The 19,952-nt window shown below is 39.9% G+C and overlaps 1 protein-coding gene across 1 annotated transcript in view; it reads right to left on the reverse strand.

Annotated features, from left to right (window-relative positions):
* The window catches only part of MSRA (methionine sulfoxide reductase A), a 443,906-nt gene that overhangs the window by 120,436 nt on the left and 303,518 nt on the right, over positions 1 to 19,952 (reverse strand). Inside the window, exon 5 of the mRNA XM_039530964.1 lies at positions 16,391 to 16,497. Within this exon, the coding sequence (XP_039386898.1) occupies positions 16,391 to 16,497 (107 nt within the window). The remainder of the gene's footprint in view (positions 1 to 16,390; positions 16,498 to 19,952) is intronic.

Here is a 19,952-nt window from a genome sequence, read left to right on the forward strand (position 1 = left end):
TCATCTTTTGTCCAGGATAGAATGCATGGAGTCTTGCATGGATATCTTTGTTGAAACTTGCTTACTTTCTAGTCACATTAGTCATGTTTAAGGATGGCAAAGTGATAGGATGAACTTTTTCCAACAGCATAGACAATTTGGTCCTCATAGGTCAGCTGAAGAGCCAATAGAACAGTACTTTCTCCAGTACTTTCATGAGGCATACTCCGACTAGCCTATAAAACATGAGTCAATGCAACAGGGAAAGTTGTATCTCAATGTTCTTCCAGTATGTGAGGTACATATTTCTTCAAAGCCCCAGGCAATTTCTCCACTATCCCATTTCCTTGCAGAGGGTACACAGTAGATTTATAATGTAGTGTATCAGTATTCGTCAGAAAGCCTTCAAACTCTTTGATACAAACGGTGTCCCATTATCTGAAAGAAGGCTCTCTGGTAGGCCAAACCCTGCAATTAAAGTTGTTAGGCAAGGAATGAGCTCCTTTGAGGTGCCTTGTGAAATTATGAATGCAAAGGGGTACCACGAATAATAGTCTATATCAGTCAACAGTGTGTAACCACACAGTTCAGTTGAGGGGCTAGTAATATCCACTGCAATTCTCTGTCCTGGTCTGTCTAGGACTACTGGTTTCCAAGAGGCCAGAAGAGCAGTAGTTCTATGCACTGTAGAGGCTGAGTATGCCTTTACACAATATTCAATGTCTGAGTGCAGCCCTGGCCACCAAACATAACTACGCAGAAGTTCCTTCACCTTCTTAACTCTCAAATGTCCTTCGTGAGCCACATCCCAGGCTCCTCTACATAAGATATGTCAAGTAGCACATCTTCACCATGAGCATGGAACAAATTTTGTAGAATGTAGACAATGTTCTCTTAAGGACTGAGTCCATCCGACGTGCTTGTACTATCACTTTGCACAGTTCAGCATCTTGAAGAGTGGTCTCAGCGGTTTGCCTTGAGTTAACTGGCACAACTTTCAGTAAAAAGCATATGGCGCATTCTGCCATTTCTGCATTTGAGGGTGCCAACCCAGCAGCATTTCTTGAAAGAGCATCGGCAAGCAAATTATGTCTTCCTTTGATATGTACCAAATTAAAGTCCTACTGTTGCAACTGAATAATACATTGCTGCAACTGAATAATCCACTGCTGTAGGTCAATAGCCTTACAACAGAGGCCCAGAATAGGCAAACAGTCAGTTTATAAGGTAAAAATGTCCTCCCATTAGGCATACTTTGAAGCATACAAAATCCATCACCAATGACTCTAGCTCTGGGAATATTTTGCTTTCATCGGGGTGAGAGTATAGTACACACATATAACCGGCCATCCCTCCTGGAGTAGAATGTCTTCCTAACCCTCTTTGCATACATCAGTGTGAATCACTACAGGCTTCCTTGGATCAAAATAAACACGGATTGGATCCATCAGAGGGCTTGACGCAGGGTTTCAACAGTCTGCTTTCCTTCTTTATTCCAAACCAACTGTCCCCGGCCCTGGGTTAAATCCCACAGCAGCTTGGTAAAGGTACTAAAATGAGGCAGAGTATGGTCACCTATGTATTGAGCTAGGCCAGTGACTGAACGTAAACTGCTATGATCAGTGTGTAATAGTAGCAAGGCATAAGCCTGTAGTAGTTGGTATCGGTTTTGCACCATCAGCTGATGGACAATGCCCTAGAAACTCTACAGCATCTTTTGCAAAACCGCACTTGGCCACATTTAACTTTATGCCAGCTTGTTGGAGCTGGGTCTAGGTTGGATATTAGGAAACATTATTTCACTAGAAGGGTGGTGAAGCACTGGAATGGGTTACCTAGGGAGGTGGTGGAATCCCCATCCTTAAGTGGTCTTGACAAAGCCCTGGCTGGGATGATGGAGCTGGGTCTAGGTTGGATATTAGGAAACATTATTTCACTAGAAGGGTGGTGAAAATGGGTTACCTAAGTGGTCTTGACAAAGCCCTGGCTGGGATGATTTAGTTGGTGTTGGTCCTGCTTTGAGCAGGGGGTTGGACTAGATGACCTCCTGAGGTCCCTACCAACCCTAATCTTCTATGATTCTATGATTCTATGAAATGACATGCAAATTCACATATGGATTCATCGGGCTGCTGATGAGCTTCAAAAAATGTTTTTCTCTTTAACAGAACAGAATCTCCAGAAATACTCATTGAGGAGCTGCATAGCCCCATCAAAGGAGGACTTGGGCTCCAGGAGTCCATCATAAATATCAGCGCCATCACGACCTAAGCAGTTCTGCAGCAAGGGTAACCTAGCAGCACTGGAGTGTTACGTGATCTGCACGAAGTTCCAGAAATTACGAATAAAGTCCCACCAGTCAACAGTCGAAGGATGTGCAGGCAGCATGGGTTGCAGAATAGAAGCACTCGTTGCCATAATGTTATGCTCTGATGCACACCAGAACAGCAATCCCCAAAAGACAAACAAAAATTCCAAAGCAAGACACACAGGAAGGTTGTCAATCAAAACACGTCCTGACCATGAACCAGTTAGGACAGTAACAATCTGAACAAAACATAACAGTCCAAACGACAGAGAGGACCTGCTGCTAGATTAGTAGATGCACATACCCCGTGCACGCATACATACACACAGAGGAACAGGAACTGGAACACTGAGTTCAGGAAGCACACAGGAACAGGGAGCAGGACGCAGCACACACACACCAGTCACAGTTTTTAAATGAGGGTATGGAGGAGCTTGGGAGCAGTTGCAGGATGGCTAATGGGAGTGAGGATATGGAAGTAGAAATTACTACATCCAAAGTAGACGCAAAACTCAAACAGCTTAATGGGACAAAACTGGAGGGGGCCTGGACAATCTCCATTCAGCAATATTAAAAGGAACTGGCATATGAAATTGCAAGCCCAATAACAATTTTTTTAATGAACCCATAAACTCAGGGGTCATACTCTATGACTGGAGAATCGCAAATATAGTACCAATATTTGAGGAAGGAAAAAAAATGTGATCTGGTAAACTACAGGGCCCTTCATTTGACCTCAGTTGTCTGGAAGGTCTTAGAACAAATTCTGAAAGAGAGAGTAATTAAAGACTTAAAGGTAAACGGTAATTCAAATAAAATACAACATGATTTTACAAAAGGTGGATCATAATAGACCACCCTGATCTCTTTCTTTAAGAACATAACCAATTTTCCAGACAAAGGTAATGCAGCCAATCTAACCTATCTGGATCTCAGTAAAGCATCTGATACAGTTGCACATGGGAAATTATTGGTTAAATTGGAGAAGATGGCAATTAATATAATAATCGAAAGGTGGGTAAGGGACTGGTTAAAAGGGAGACTACAACAAGTCATGGAGAAAGGTGAACTGTCAGGCTGGAGGGAGGTTACTAGTGGAGTTCCTCTAGGATCAGTCTTTGAACCAGTCTTATTTATCGTTTTCATTAATGATCTTGACACAAAAAATGGGAGTGACACAAAGTTGGGAGGTATGGCCCATATCATATAAGATGATCTGGACAACCTTGAAAACTAGAGTAATAGAAATGGGATGAAAATAATAGTGTAAAGTGCAAGGTCATGCACTTAGAAAATAACAACAAGAATTTTTGCTATAAACTGGGGACTTATCAGTTGGAAGCAACAGAGGAAGAAAAAGACCTGGGTATATTTATTGACCACAGGATGATTATGTTGACTACCAACCACCAACATGATGCTGATGTGAAAAAGGCACTGCTGAGACCTCATCTGGAATATTGTGTGCAATTCTGGTCTTCAATGTTTAAGAAGGATTAATTCAAACTGAAACAGGTGCAGGGAAGGGCTACTAGGATGATCAAGGGAATTAAGAACTTGCCTTATGAGAGGAGATTTAAGGAGTTTAGCTTGTTTAGTCTAACCAAACAAAGGCTGAGAGAATATATGATTACTCTCTCTAAATACATCAGAGGGATAAACACCAGGGAGGGAGAAGAGTTATTTAAGTTAAGGGCCAATGTTGGCACAAGAACAAATGGATACAAACTAGTTATCAACAAATTTAGACTTGAAATTAGATGAAGGTTTCTTGCCATCAGAGGAGTGAAGTTATGGAACAGCCTTCCCAGGGGAGTAGTGTGGGTGAAAACCTAACTTGTTTCAAGACTGAGCTTAGTAAGTTTATGGAGGGGGTGGTGTGATGCCTACAACGGCATATGGCCCATCTACAACTGCAAATATCTCCAATGGTCAGAAATGGGACACTGGATGGGGAGGGATCTGAGTTACTATAGAGAATTCTTTCCCAGGTGTCTGGCGGGTGATCTTGCCCACATGCTTACAGTCTAAGTGATCATGATATTTGGGGTCAGGAAGGAATTTTCCACCAGGCCAGATTGGCAGAGAGTCTTTTTGCTAGCCAGGAGGCTACACTATATCCATACACCTTTATTTAAACAATTATACAGCTTAATTTAAATTTATTCAGATTTTTATTTATTGTGACAAAAAAGGTGAATGATGCATTTCTTATTTAGCAGATTATTAGTTTTTTTTTAACTTTTGATTTGAACCAAGCTCTATTTGGATGGAAATTCAAAATCAATTAAAAATGCACAAAACCAGCATTTTAAAATTGTTTATTAGTTAAATGAACTACCTTTAATTTGCTGGATTCATATGAAAAAAAACAACACATTTTGCATTTAAATGTAACTGATTTATTAAACAAAGGAAATATTTTCTATAGTTAATTAATTAAACTGTTTTAGTCACCATGTCCTTCAAGCTTTTAGAATTAGTAGATGTTATCCTCTCACACCTAGTTTTTATTCATAGATTTGAAAAGGAAAACAAGTTATCCTGCTTTTTCAGCTCTCAATTAGTTTCTTTACTTTAAATAAACCAGTCATTGAACTGAACTAGTTGAACAAACTGAAATGAAGAAAATATTCTCTCTGCACCTGCAGAAAAAGCTACGCTATCAAAGCTGGCTTAGCATTTCAGCAAAATGGCTCGAGGTGCTTAGCCTGTGACTTCCAACAGTTCAGTGATTTGACTTGCTTTAAAACTTGGCAGCAAATATGCACTGCTTAATATAATTTTTGTTATTAAATTTTAATGACTTTAGTACATTACAGCAAGTGTAGGCCTTAACATAGCTTGTCAATTTCAAATTTAACTTTAAATAGGTTTATTTTTTAAAAATAAACCTCTATTTAATTTAATGTTTTAAAAAATCAGATTTTTTTTAAAGTACCAATTTATTTTCTCTGGAGGCTGGAACCATTGGAGCAAAGAGAAAGTCTTGGGGGGAAATGGGACAGAAAGCAGGGGAACAAAATTAGAGGGAGATATAAAGACAGAGAGGAATAGATTTTGCTACATCCTTACAGTAGAAAGCTGTAATTTATTATCAGTCCTGATTCCTGCCCAATCTCATTGTTACATATGACTTCAGGTATCAGTAAACTACTGGCTGGTACATCACCATTCAGCTTGAAGCCCAAAAACATACAATATGATTACTAGCTACAGTTCTAGACGACCAGCGACTCCAGCAGACAGCAGCCAAAGCCAGGACTTTCGGGCATTCAGAGATCTTTCTACATTTTGACTGGACTTTCTCTGCCCTGTGCTGATTGGCTGTTTGTGCCAACCCTCGCTCTCCTCCTCCTTCACAATCCATTCACACCAGTTTCTCTCCACATCTGCACCTCTTACCCTCTTCACCCCTGACCTGTCTCCATCTCCCTGTCCTTTCCATGTAGCTTACCCACTCCCCGACAAAAATTATGGTCCCGTTGCTCATTCTGCTGGTGTGTTATACCCAATCCCCACTTCATGTCTGCCTTGTCTACTTAGAATGTAAACTCCTTAGGGCAGGATGTGTCTCCTACTCCAGTGGTCCTCAACCTTCCCAGACTACTGTTCTCCTTTCAGGAGTCTCATTTGTCTTGGTACCCCATGTTTCACCTCACTAAAAAACTACTTGCTTACAAAATCAGATATAAAAACACAAAAGTGTCACAGCACACGATTACTGAAAAATTGCTGACTTTCTCATTTTTACCATATCATTATAAAATAAATCGATTGGAATATAAATATTGTACTTACATTTCAGTGTATAGTATATAGAGCAGTATAAACAAGTCATTGTATGGAATTTTAGTCTGTACTGACTTCGCTAGTGCTTTTTATGTAGCCTGTTGTAAAACTAGGCAAATATCTGGAGGAGTTGATGTACCCCCTGGAAGACCTTTGTGTACCGCCAGGGGTACATATACCCTGGTTGAGAACCACTGTCCTACTGTATGTTTGTACCGTGCTTTGCACCCATTCTTGGTTGGTCCTTAGGCACTACCATACCAAACATGATTAATAAACAACACTCGTGAAGTGGATGTGGACACTGAATCCCAGTCTAACTCCGAGACTCAGACACAAATGAACCCTGCTGGGTTGAAACTCATGCTCTCTTTGGTGCTGGTTTTATATAATATTTTACTCCTTCAGTGAAAAACAGGCAGCCGTCAAACTTCACACTGCTCTTCTGGGGACTCTTTTTTTCCCTCCCTCTTTCTCCTTTTTTGGTTTATATTTTTTAAATAACTAGTTCCGCACATATTACACTGTATATTAAAGACTGGACATACAAGAATGATCCCATGGACGTAAAAGAGACAATTCCTATGGCAGTCTACACTGTCACTCCCACCATGACCAGTGCTGAGGTAGATGGACAAATGTTAGAGCAAAGATTGGAGGCTTTGACTATAAGCCTGATCCTGCGAAGTGCTGAGCACTTTTAGGAGTTGGCAATGCTGACCACCTCCCAGAAAGCATTTACCATCTACCAGGATCAAACCATATGGGTCCAATCCTGAATTTCCTGTGTGCCCGAAACTCCCACCAAACTCACTAGAAGTTTTGGGCATGCAACGAATACAGAACCAGACCACACACAATTTGTGGAAATTAGTGTGGGAGAAAAAGATCTTGGTACTAAAATATCCTGGGATCAAAATGAAAGTGCTAATGCTCCTTGAAAAGCATGCTCTGTTTCTTCTTTCCAGGAAATATTGATTTGCTTTCCCAAAAGCAGAGAGCTATATTTGACTGCGTGGTGTACTTCAACGGCAGGAGATACAAAGTGCCCTCTTACAATTGATCTGGAAACCAGTACTTAAAATAAAAAAACATTATGGGCCAGATTTTTATCTGTTACTGTAAATCTAGAGTAATCCCATTGATTGTAATGGAATTGTTCTGGAGCTGCAGCAATTCAACTAACCAGAATCTGGCTCTGGGAGCCAACTCCCGAGAAGTGCATGCAGATCACATGAAGTTACTGTTGATGGCAGTGGGAGATTTATGGGCTCAGCTCTTATCGGGATATGGCAATACTTTGGTACATGCAGCATTATATATGATGGCTAAAATTTTCAAACCTGAGTGCCTAAAGTGGGGCTCCTACATCCATATTTAGACACAGGCAGCATCTATAGTTCCCTATAGTTGACTCAAAAGACATTTGCAGTTGCTCAGCACTTGTGAAAATTAGGACACTCAGGCATCTAAATATGGATCTAGGAGCCTCAGTTTAGACACTCAGGTTTGAAAATTTTGGTTTTATATTTTAAGGCTGGGTAAATAATGGAACAAATTCCATGAGCAGTTGCTTGATTTTTTTGTGCCCGGTTTGCGCCCCATTTTTGTCACATACACAAAAACTGAGGTTTGGACAATAAACACCTCTTTGAATAACAATGTAGCATTAGGAATAAGCAAACTGGTTTGGATAGAGTAAGAGTTGTTGTGAAGTTTTACCATCAAGCACATTCACATACGTTTAAATAATTAAAAACCCCCAAAACTTCGGTTTCATTGTTTAGCATCTCTGCATTTGAGGCTTCTCCCAGGCCAAAAACGCTAAAAAAAAAAAAAAAAATTTGAAATGGCAGGACGTCCACCAGAGAATACCTCTTGGGAAGAATTCTGCCACATGTCCTCATCTCACCCCTCACAATGCAGGCTATGATTTAAAAGCCCCTGTACTTATACAGTAACAAAATTTAACTTTTTTAAATGGAAAAATAAGGCAGCTTAATCTCAGATCCTGTCTTACTTTTTACTTTACTCAAGTCATGGGAGTTTGCTTGAGTAAGGTTTTGGGTAAGGAGTCAAGGATCTGAAGATTTAACCCAAATTGAACGTAATAAAAATGAGTTATAAGACCACGAGTTGTTGTAACCTTTACCTTCCTTTACCTCAGTCTCCTCTATTTTCTCTCATCGCCACCTGTTATATAATGCTGAACTTAAACAAAGCTCGTTGGGAGCAGGAACTGGGTCTATCTGTAAAGCACCATGCTCACTTAAGGCAACAATCATGAATTCAATTATTGCATTTATGTTTATGGCATTTAATATGCTTATGAAAATTGTAAACTCTGATATAACAAATGTATAACCAAGGGAAGGAAATCTAAAATAATGAACTAGAAGCCAATTAGAATGGCCCACATGACTGGCCTAGCACTACAGAACACATGGTTTGACAGGTTTCAGAGTAGCAGCCATGTTAGTCTATATCTGCAAAAAGACATGTTCTCTGTATGTATATATATCTTCTTACTATATGTTCCATTCTATGCATCTAATGAAGTGGGCTGTAGCCCACGAAAGCTTATGCTCAAATAAATGTGATAGTCTCTAAGGTGTCACAAGTACTCCTGTTCTTTTTATGGTTTGACAGATTACATATGAGGGGTATCTAGCTTCGGTCGATGTTAATGCATGTCTTAATGCTCATAATTTCACTCCTTGGGTCAATCATGGAACTCTGACTTGAAGACTAACTTAATAATCATCTGCCTAAAATGTATAAAAGCATGACATTTGTATAATGGAGTTGGAATCTTTTCATAAGTTGAAATGTGTAAAGAGCAAGGGAGGAATAAAGTTCCATCAGAAACACATATTCTTAAAGTAAGTTTATTTGATATTTACATTCATTTATACAAGGTCTAGTTTTTAAAAATGGTTTAATGCTCTGTTCAAATGTTAGCTTGATGCAGTGGCTGGGGACATGTTCGCAATGCAATAAAATTAAAAGGCATATTTGCCAACCTCAGTGACCTTCAACCTAAGCAGATGATTGCACAAGAGAAGGTACGGTTTAATATTCTTCATAATCACTATTCCAAATGCATGATCAACAACTGGATATAAAAGTGACTGGATACTCACAAAAGCCAAAGGCCTGGCCCTTAGGTAGATGCACAGGGCATATGCCTGGGGGAAGGGCCAAACAGCAATCTCCCCACGTGCAGCCTGCCTGAGAGCAAGGGACATTTGCAGTCCGTGGAACAGAATCCATATGCAATGCATGCTGCACCCAATCAAGGAATGTAGCCACTCCACTTGTGTTCCAGGGAGCTCTGAGAAGAATTGTAATGCCTTACAATGCTCTTCCTGGGATGGCACATCTCCATATTGTCCTCAGTGCCTTTAAGGTACAACTGCCCCTCCTGTTTAAGCCTGGGTTCAGAGTAAAATCATCTTGATAGTAATAAGAAAATGTCTTTTTCCCCACATGTGAGACCCTACAGTGTAGGGATGTAGGGAAGCTTATTAAGAAGTGTAAATCAGATGAATGATGCATTTAGTGAGTAGTGAAGATACATGTGATGTCCTTAATGAAGCTCACATGGCTACTGGCCATGTCAGACATGACGAAATGTCAAAAGAATTGATGAATAAATATATACATCTCACAAGGAAGTCTGGAAGTTGTCAAATTCTTGTGTATAGCATTTCAACATAAATGTAGCCAACAAAGCACAAGTATGGTGTTATTCAGCCAGGATTACTCATCTCATGGACATATTTATCTTATTGCTATGAAGTCAATTCCAGGAGACTCCTACAAATGGATCATGATATGCCAGGTTCATCCAATTAAAGATTTTATCCTGCTACCACAATCATCTAGAAATGCAGCTAGAAGTGCTATACCAGTTGCTAGTTATCTTTCTAATGTAAGGTGACCATATATTCTGGAAGTGACAATGAAGCCAAGTTTTCTGCTGGTCAGGGTAATATGAGAAGAATTAATGATTATTCATTGTAAGCCTGGTCATCCACAGACTCAAATATCTGTGGAATGCACAAACATAACTATAAAAGGGATGTTTATATCATGGATAAATGGCAAAAAAAAGGTTGCATTTGGGGGATCAAGTTCACTCATTTTCACAAAACTATTTTCAAAGGTCAAGTAACCACTACTGTTCATTTCAGTATTGATGCAAAGATGGGACAAACATTTTCACCTCTGATACTTGAAGTTCTGAGACAGACACATTCAGAAGAGGAGTTATCAGATGCTTTTGCAACTACTGAAATTCAGAAGCCTTATTAAAAACAATCTTCTACATCCTAAGAAACTTGTAAACAGCCACCTTCTCCTAGTCAAGACCAATGTGAACAACCTTCTCCCAGTCACAATACATGATTTGAATCTTCAGAAGATTGTCTGTGTGAAATGATACTCATCAATAATCTCCCAGTAGCTGTCAGTGATTTATCACATACAACTGCTCTGAGTAGAAGAAGTGTAAAACCAACAGGTGTAAATTCTTCCAAAAGAACCAGGAAGACAACAACCAATGTCACTTTCCAATAGACAGGTAGTGATAGCAAACAACAGGACATCTGCTGTAACTGGTTGGTGGATGCCGTCCTATGCTGAATATGACAGTATATAAGAAAACATAAAATTCATCTCTGGTGTAATTCTATTAGCTCTTATGGAATTACCCCAATGATGAATTTGGTCCAGTATATTCCTTTTACTGTTTAATTCAATGAGAAATTTTAGACATTTCATTAAATGCCATCTTCAGCTCTAGTCATCTGTCAAAATACTCAAAAACATTAGGCATTTGATGAAATGCCAAGTGAAGTGATAATTTGACCAGTGAAAGTTTCAATCATTTAGGTGAATAGCTGGTTTGACAATATCTTAAAATCAAATTTCACCCCAGTCTTCTTTCTTTCATGGAATCGTGGCTATTATGATGCAGGGGACACGACACTTACAGTGTCATTTAGTCCATCCTCCAGCTAGGGTAGATGCTTTTCTTCAGTGTATCTTTTCTAATGCTTTGCATGTCTACTGTAGTTCTAAGCCTCTCCAGCAATGAAGATTCCATCACTTCAGCTGAGAGACTGCTCTACAGACTAATAGCTCTGGCCACTAGGAAGGTTTTTCCTGATATTCATTCTAAATGTTCATTTGTTTGATTTAATTCCATTACTCCTGGTTATACCGTTGTTTGGTTTTATCTTCTCAGATCAACTTATTGGCTAACTTAGACTTCAGTGGGGCACTGTGCCAACCTCTCATTCCACCCATGCAGAGCAGTTTGCAGGATCGGGGGGAAACGGATTTATTATTGCTGTTGCAGTTCAACCAGTTTGTCAGGAAACATCAAGTCTGCTTCTGTGCTTCATCTAGAATTTCTTGTCTCATTGATAAAAACAACTTATTACTAATCTATGTGGCTTGGCTGAGGGCTGGATATTTAAAAAAACATCCTCAAAGTTCTAAGGCTTTTATTCTTTTTATCTTAGAGCCTTCTGTTGTCTCTCCTGACTGCTAACACTGGGGGGAAAGTTACAGTAACAGTCTCTCCAAGACCTCTGCCACCCGCCCGATAATTCAGCAGCATTTGGCAGCATTTCTCTATATGGAGCCTCTGAATGTCTGAAGCTAGCAAATCAAATTAAAAAGTCTTTGTACATAGAACAGAGGTCAAGAGCTTATTTTCCTCCCACAATGGCTAACATCTGTATGTCAAAGACTCAGGTTTGAGACTCCGAAGTTTATAACTTAGCCTTAATTATTAGAGACAGCTCAGACATTTTTTAATGAATTTAGAATCCCCACTACAGTCAACAAATTCAGGAGGGGCCCTTAAACTGCTTTGCATCTGGAGTTTGTCCTGTAAGGAATTTGCTTTTATAGCAAAGAATATGTTTTGAGCCATGTGTCTGCACACTGGCTCCACTATCAATCTTTCCCCTCTAAAGAAGTCACTGAAACCTACATCAGTTTAGGAAGCATATTACATACACTTCCTTAAAGTAACCCCAGCATGTCTTACACTGTTCTTTTGCAATTAACTTCAGTGGATTCCTGGAAGCCTGCAAACTTCATGCGTGCAGCTTGGTTGAACCTAGTAAGATTGCAATTTTGAGGAAAAAAATCTCTCTCCCCCCACTCTAATTCTGCATCTGGATTATTGCCTAGATAATTCATTTGACAACCGGACCCAAACTCGCAACTGTCTTGAAAATTAAATAACCTCAGGTTCAACTGTATTAAAAAAAACCCAAACACCTCAGCTTCAGACAAAATGGATTGAAGCACTAACTCACAGCACGTTCATCAAGCTCTGGCCCCCATTTTCTGTTTTTATAATTAAACTTACACCTTTGTTACAATTCAGTAACAGTGGAACCGTATTATAATACATATTACCATTCACTGTCTACCACTGTATGCACTCAATTTCATAAACAGTCAAAGATGCTTGGCCCCAATACCATATTCATTCCTGGTTGCTGTATTGCCATTTCTCAGCTCTTAAACAGCTACATGAATCAGCAACAAGTGTCACATCTTAAAATAGATGTGTATATGAGGGACGTTCAGGTTCAATGCACAACCTCATTCTTGCCCCCTGGACTAGTCAGAGGTAGACATGTTGCTTACTCAGCATGCTCAAGTTCTGGGAGATCTTCATACTAGTGGACACTGTTGAGCAGACTATTAAGCAGAGGCTTTGAAGGGCACAGAAGAGCACACTTCTGCAGCTACTTGGTCTTCTGTGCCTGGAAGGATAATGATACTGTGCCACCTTCTAGGAAGTGTATGGAATTTGAAATGTTGGGTTCTTCAGGACACTGACAGGGATGCAGAAGGCCTACAGGAAAAATATAGCCTTCTCCCACTTTAAAGCCAGTGTTTTCCAGCATTAAGATAGCAAAGTGATGCATAACTTTACTGTTTCATAAGTATAAGAATGGTCATTCACAGCTGTAGCAGTCCCTCTTGAACAGGAGCCCGTGTCTAATGCCTCCACCAGCTGCTTTAGAGAAGTGTAAGAAACCTCATAGTGTGTTGTTGTGGGACATCCCATACTTAAAGGAAGTTTGTTCCTAACTCCCATGAGTTAATGGTTGCCTTACGTCCTGAAGCAGGAGGATTTCTATCCCCAATAAAACAAAACAAAAAATTCCTTCAGTGTAACAAAATATACAAGATAACATAATGTATACTTGAACCTACGTCAGCACAGGCAGCTGGACTAGATGACCTTCCAAGGTTCCGTCCAGCCCTACATTTCTATGATTCTATGGCTCCCTGAAACCATCCACTGTTAATTCTTTTCAAGGTCTCAGCTGAACCCCCCGCCAAAACACAGCTAACTGGCCTGAGTCCATGTTCCGTTATGTAGTGAGATAACAAACAAGACAACTTGGCTTTAATTTAATTACAGTGCTAGCAAATCATCGGTGCCACTCACACATACATTGTTGGTACTATACGTTTAGCGTAGTGCAGGATGCGGGGTGCATCAATGCATATCTTGGAAAACCAAGCAGTATGCTAGACATAAATGTCCTTTATCTGACTTGATAAGGTTTATGGAGATGCATCCGACATATGCAAAAGTGGCTCAAGCACTGCTGCGTATCTATTGTTAGTAGAACATGAATTTATAAGGCAGTTTACTGTATATATTTACCTTAAAAATAATGCAATGCAAATCAAAGTGGAAAAAAGGTTCCTAGAAAATATCAGAATGGGTCACTGCTTTCTCAGCACAAGAGGTTAATCGTAACTACAGTGCTACTGTAGATGATATGGCAGTTGCTCTGGTAACTACAGTACATGTTTGTTGAGTAGCAGAGTAATTGACTGACTAGTCACCTTTTTTTGAGTCACCTTCCCAGTGCAGAAACAAGCTATGAAGGATATCAGTTACATATTTGTGCCTAATTATATTAATACACAAATTATATGCACTTTCCATTTAAAGTAATAGACTTCAAACAAGCTAGATTTTTATAAATTGTGCCATTAGGAAATTCGGCTGTAGAGATGGCAGTTCACATAGCATTATGTTACATTGTTTTGTATTGTGATTTTGCTTTCAAGTTAGTATCAGTTTGGTGACACAGCTTTGGGAGAGCAAACAGAAAGCTGTAAGACTCATATTGTGATATGGCTCAACTGCTGTGAGCAGAAGAGAAAAGAAAGCAAGTTAGAAAAGGCCTGGGTCCAAAGTAACAGTAAGTAGCACCAAGTTCTGTAAGGTATATATGAAGAAATAAACTTCAGCAGCCACTTTGTACATAGAGAGAGAACCTCAGGCGGCTTCAGATCTATACTTATGTGGGTGCAACTATTGCAAAAATAGGTAGGCAATAGCACACAATTTGCATGCACAGTTACTAAGGTGCTAGCAGCCATTTGGAAACTGGTTATTTGCATGTTCAAAGATCAGATCAGACTATGACAATCGCATATGCAAAGTAGTCAACTGTATGCGTAACTTTGTGCATCCATGCAGAGTTATAAAATCAGACCCACTATATACATAGCTCAATAGCGACAGCCTCCCATTCAGACTAGCATATACTTCTGGTTTGTTTTTTATTCCTTAACACTTCAGCTCCCTACTGTATTAATATTAAATATTCTTGTCTTTCTATCTTATGTACTAGCACCTCTAAAGCACCTATCACCATAATACCTAAGTTCTAGTTCTCCAATATTCTTGTTCTTCAACATAATCATCTTCTTGTGAGTACCCTGCATAAGTGACATGACCTTTCTTCCTGGAGGGGAGATGTGAAAGGTCCCATTCTCTTAGCACCACTTGCTAGCTAATCTGCAACATGGCATTATGTCATAATTGCATCACAGCAGATTACTCCATAATTGCCCATTATAGGAATTTTGACACCCTCCTCTGCAGCCTCTGGTTCTGGTCACTGTCAAAGACCAGATATTGTACTGGCGAGACCTCTAGGCTGATCTGGTAGCAATCCCTGTGTTCCTACATCACAAGAAGCTGGATGCTCTAGACAGAGATATTGAGTGATGTTCTAAATGCTGTCACAGTGAAGAAATACTGTATGGAGGAAAACTGGAGCGAGAAACCTAAACATTAACATCATTCTACAGTGATACCTTGTACCATCAATTTCAACAATTAGATTGTGAACTTAGCTTCTATAGTGGGACACCATTTAGGTCAATTGTTCAAAAGGAAACATACACAGTCAACATTTTTCAAAAAAAATTCTGGATCTTGAAAAAAAAAAAAAAAGATTGTCAGACCCTACATATTAAGAGCTGTAACACTGTTAAGAATCTTTGATAAAACAACAGTAAAAAAACAGGGTATTAGTTTAGATCATGACTGTACATGATGAAAGTTTGCAAATTAAAAATGGAATAGGCCGACAATGAACATTTCAATAATCTGCCTATTCACAACCATAGTGAACGTATGAAAACTAGAGGGATCTCACAACATGGACATACACATTTAAATAAAGCTGGAGAGTTAGCTTATGTTCTTCAGGAGTGTCCCTTTAATCATCTTACTATTTTGCAAAGTAGCCTCTTCTAAGATATAATAATTCTGCTGCCTTTTGTCGATCTGAGTCCTATAGGATCTCTTATGATAGACAAAGCCAGAACCCAAATGTCATTAATTCATATGAGAATGTTCACTGGAGCTGTTGAAGTTGAAAGAGTCTGGGGCTAATGTCAACACAGAGGGTCTCCCTAAGTCATACGATAGACTGCAGGTCTCCCTCATGTCACACCTGGACTAAGGAGGTATGGAATGGATGGCTGAGTACACTACAGATACATTTTAAAGACTGAAACACACAATTAGAGATGGCCTTGAGAGGCAGTGTTCTAATCTGGATCCAAACTTCCCCAAATTCCATGAGTGCTTGGATTTGAGGTTTGCTTTGAACCATGATAGGAATAGGGACCAACTGCAAAGTTGAGATTTGCATAGACCTTCGGTCCCTGGGTTTTGTTTTGGCACATCCACATAGTCTGTATTTTAAGACTAAAACATTGATATTTTCTGCCAGAACACATAGCTAAACAATTCAGCAGAAAGCCACCAAGATGATTCACGAAAACTTTTATAACAATTCAAACTTAAAACTTAAAATAAACACAACATACAGTGAAAAGTGAAAGGAATAATATGCAGCAAACACACAGAACATGAGCTCACCTTCTGTGCTCATTCCCAATTTCCCTTCAACTTTGATCATGCACAGGCTAATTCCACATCCTATCCAATATTACCTTTTGATAATCCTCTTTAGATAGCAGAGCAGCTTCCATCTGTTCCTGAGAGAACGTGTAGATGGCCGAGCGATACTGCGTGCCAAAGTCATTACCTTGCCTCATTCCTGGGGAGAGAAGAAGCACACTGAACCATTAGGATCATGCTTCTTATCTAATAGGATTGCAGTGTAATGATTCAATAGACCTAATTTTAACAGAGTCCGTGCATCTGGACTAACTGATTCTCTATTTCTCCACAGTCTTTTGTGGGCGTATACAATTGGTATTTTTAGCAAGTCCATTCTTTTCTTGCTTAAATAGACATGAAGTGATTCTATTTTGATATCTCCATTTAAATGGGATGTACATTAAATAGAAGCATATTATGTTTTGGTAAATCACATAAGCAGTCAAATACAGATGTAAAGCCTTAAAAACATCAATGAGCTGGAGACATATTATGTGCTTAGTTCATTTTACTGCAATCAAGATACTCCTAAAATACTTATTTTGCAACATGCAAACACTCAAATCTTTTTGGTTTTGACAAGAGCTTAAAAATTTCCCTCAAATGAAGGATTACATTTTGCTGAGGAAAAAGTTTGCAATGCACTGGAAGAGGCTGACAACCCTACTCTGTAACTGGGTGATGATCCTGTTAAAAAATGTTGATCATCTTGTAAAAAACTGTTACATGTATTTTGCTGAGTCATAGCTGCAGCTGGCTCATCGTCTCACCTGGAAGTAGGGGAGATGGGAATGCGTCTTTACAAAGAAAGGATCTAGGCTGAACAAACCCTGGAGGCAGAATCCTGTAGGGAGCCAAGCCTGGCGAGAAGGTTTGGCTGGATTTTGTGTTGTTTCATATTGAATTCCTTTTGGGAATAAAACCAAGCACTCAGCATCTTGTCACTCAGCTCTCCATCAGTGTACATTAATTGGGACCTGACTGAAAGACAGGCAGTTGGAAGAGGGTGTCAATTAACTGAGTACAGATACACCTGAGGGGCTAATTGGGTGGAAGTAACCCCCCAGCTGGGACTATATAAACAGACAGGAAGGAAGTGCTCAGAAGGAGAGTAGCAGGACTGGCTACTGTACCCTTCTCCCAGTGCGAGTGGGGGAAGCTGGCTACCAACTGTAAATAGGATGTAAATTATGCTCCAGGCTGTGGCCTGCTGAAGGGATAGAACAAAGCACAGTGGTGTTTCATGAGACCTGTAGTTGTGGTGGTCAGTTACTGATGCTGGAAAGGCCTAGTATTTAAGATTTTGTATTAGAGCAAGTAGGGAAAGGCACAAACACCAATGTATTCAAGAGGTCTCCACTGTAAGAGCACCTTTGCAACATACATGCATTAATTTGACAAAGAATATATCCAGAGTAAAGGACACAATGCTAATATAAGACCAAATCCTAGTGGTAGACAGTCAATAATGTCAAGAATTTAGCCTTCAGAGGCTCAATCCTTTAAATGCTTACATACATGAGCAATTTTATTCAGTGGAACAGTCCCTTTACTCTTCCACATGAGTAGCCCATTCCATGGGGCTAGTTGTGTGAGTAGAGTGATTCATATACATGTTTTCAGGATCAAGGTTAGCTTCTATCTCCTAAACTTAAAAATAATGGGATGAATCCTGATATCCTTTCATAAAATCATAGGATTGGAAGGGACCTCGAGAGGTCTTCTAGTCCAGTCTCCTGCACTCAAGGCAGGACTACGTATTATCTTCTAGACCAGTGGTCCCCAATCTTTTCGTCTGGCAGGCGCCAGACGAAGGACCGGGGTGGCGGTGGAGCATCCGCAGAAATGCCGCCGAATTTCAGCGGCATTTCGGCGGCGGCGCCTCTCGATGACGTCACTTCCCACCACCATGCCCTGTCACCCAATCCAAGCTTTTGGCAAACAGAGGCTAGGGACACCATTCCTGCCCAATAGCCATTGATGGGCCTATCTTCCATGAATCTATCTAGCTCCCTTTTGAACTCTATTATAGTATTGGTCTTCACAACACCCTTTGGCAAGGAGTTCCAGAGGTTGACAGTGTGTTGTGTGAAAAAATATTTTCTCATGTTTGTTTTAAACCTGCTACCTATTAAAGCAGAACAAAGGCTTTAAAAAGCAGAACAATTAGAAATATCAGATACAGTCTGGCTAAAATATTTCAAGAACTTACAGAGGTAGTGCCATTTTAAAGGCTGCCTCTGAATGGTGACAGTGAGTATAAATGCAAAGGCTTGAAAAAGTCATGTTTTCAGTTTTTGTTTTTTAAATGGTGGGGGGAAACTGATATGCGGTAATTATAGTCTTCATGGACTGCTTAATAGTATATTCTAATAGGTAGTACATATTTTCCTCAGTTAATTGGCAAAGTTATGTGTGTGAGGATGTTTTAAAAATATGGTGCTGGTGAAAGTGACAATGGTTAGAGTCAGGCATAGAACAGATACATGCTGGGCAAGTTTCCTCATGCAGCCAACTTTGCCAATGTGACACTCAGATAAAGAAGTCAGCACTATACAAAAATCAATGCAGTCCATGTAAAAATGGATTCAAAACTGGCTAAGTGATAGATCACAAACAATAAATATAAATGGGAAATTGTCATCCAATGGAGTTGTTTCTAGAGGCATCAGCAGGGATATGTTCTTGACCCAATGCTATTCAATAACTTTATCAATGATCTAGAACAGTGGTTCTCAAACTAGGGCCGTTGCTTGTTCAGGGAAAGCCCCCAGCGGGCTGCTTTGTTTACCTTCCACGTCTGGCCAATGGGGGCTGCGGGAAGGGCGGCCAGCACGTCCCTCAGCCCGCACCGCTTCCTGCAGCCCCCATTGGCCTGGAGCAGCGAACCACGGCCAGTGGGAGCCGCGATCGGCCGAACCTGTGGATGCGGCACGTAAACAAACCAGCCCGGCCCAGCAGGGGCTTTCCCTGAACAAGCGGCAGCCCTAGTTTGAGAAACACTGACTTAAGGGATCACTGAACATGAGCCTCCTGTTAGGTACTGTAGCTAAGAAGGTAAATGAGTTCCTTGAATGTATAAATAGAGAAATATTAACGAGGGTGGTGTTATTAACTACTTACGCAACTTTAGTGAGACCATTACTAGTTATACCACGTTCAGTTCAGGCATTCACATTTCAGAAAGGATGTTCAAAAATTGGAAAGTTTTCAGAAAAGAGCTACAAGAATAATTCGAGGACTAAAAGGCATGCTTCATTGTGAGAGACGTAAGAAGCTCAATCAATTGAGTTGATCAAAGAGAAGGTTAAGAAATGTCTTGATCACAATCTACAAGTACCTGCATGGGGAAGAGATTTCTGATTGCAAGCAGCTCTTTAATCTAGCAGAAAAAGGCATAAAAAGATCCAATGATTGAAAGCTGAAGCTAGACAAATTCAGATGAGAAATAAGGGATACATTTTAAGTGAGGCTAATTAACCTCTGGAACAACCTACCTACGGATATGGTGCATTTTCCATTACCTGAAGTCTTTAAATCAAGATAGGGTGTCTACCTAAAGATATACCATAATTCAACCAGAAGTTATGGGCTTGATGCAGAAATTATTGC

Source organism: Mauremys reevesii, linkage group 3 (assembly GCF_016161935.1).
Source record: "Mauremys reevesii isolate NIE-2019 linkage group 3, ASM1616193v1, whole genome shotgun sequence".
NCBI classification, from domain to species: domain Eukaryota; kingdom Metazoa; phylum Chordata; order Testudines; family Geoemydidae; genus Mauremys; species Mauremys reevesii.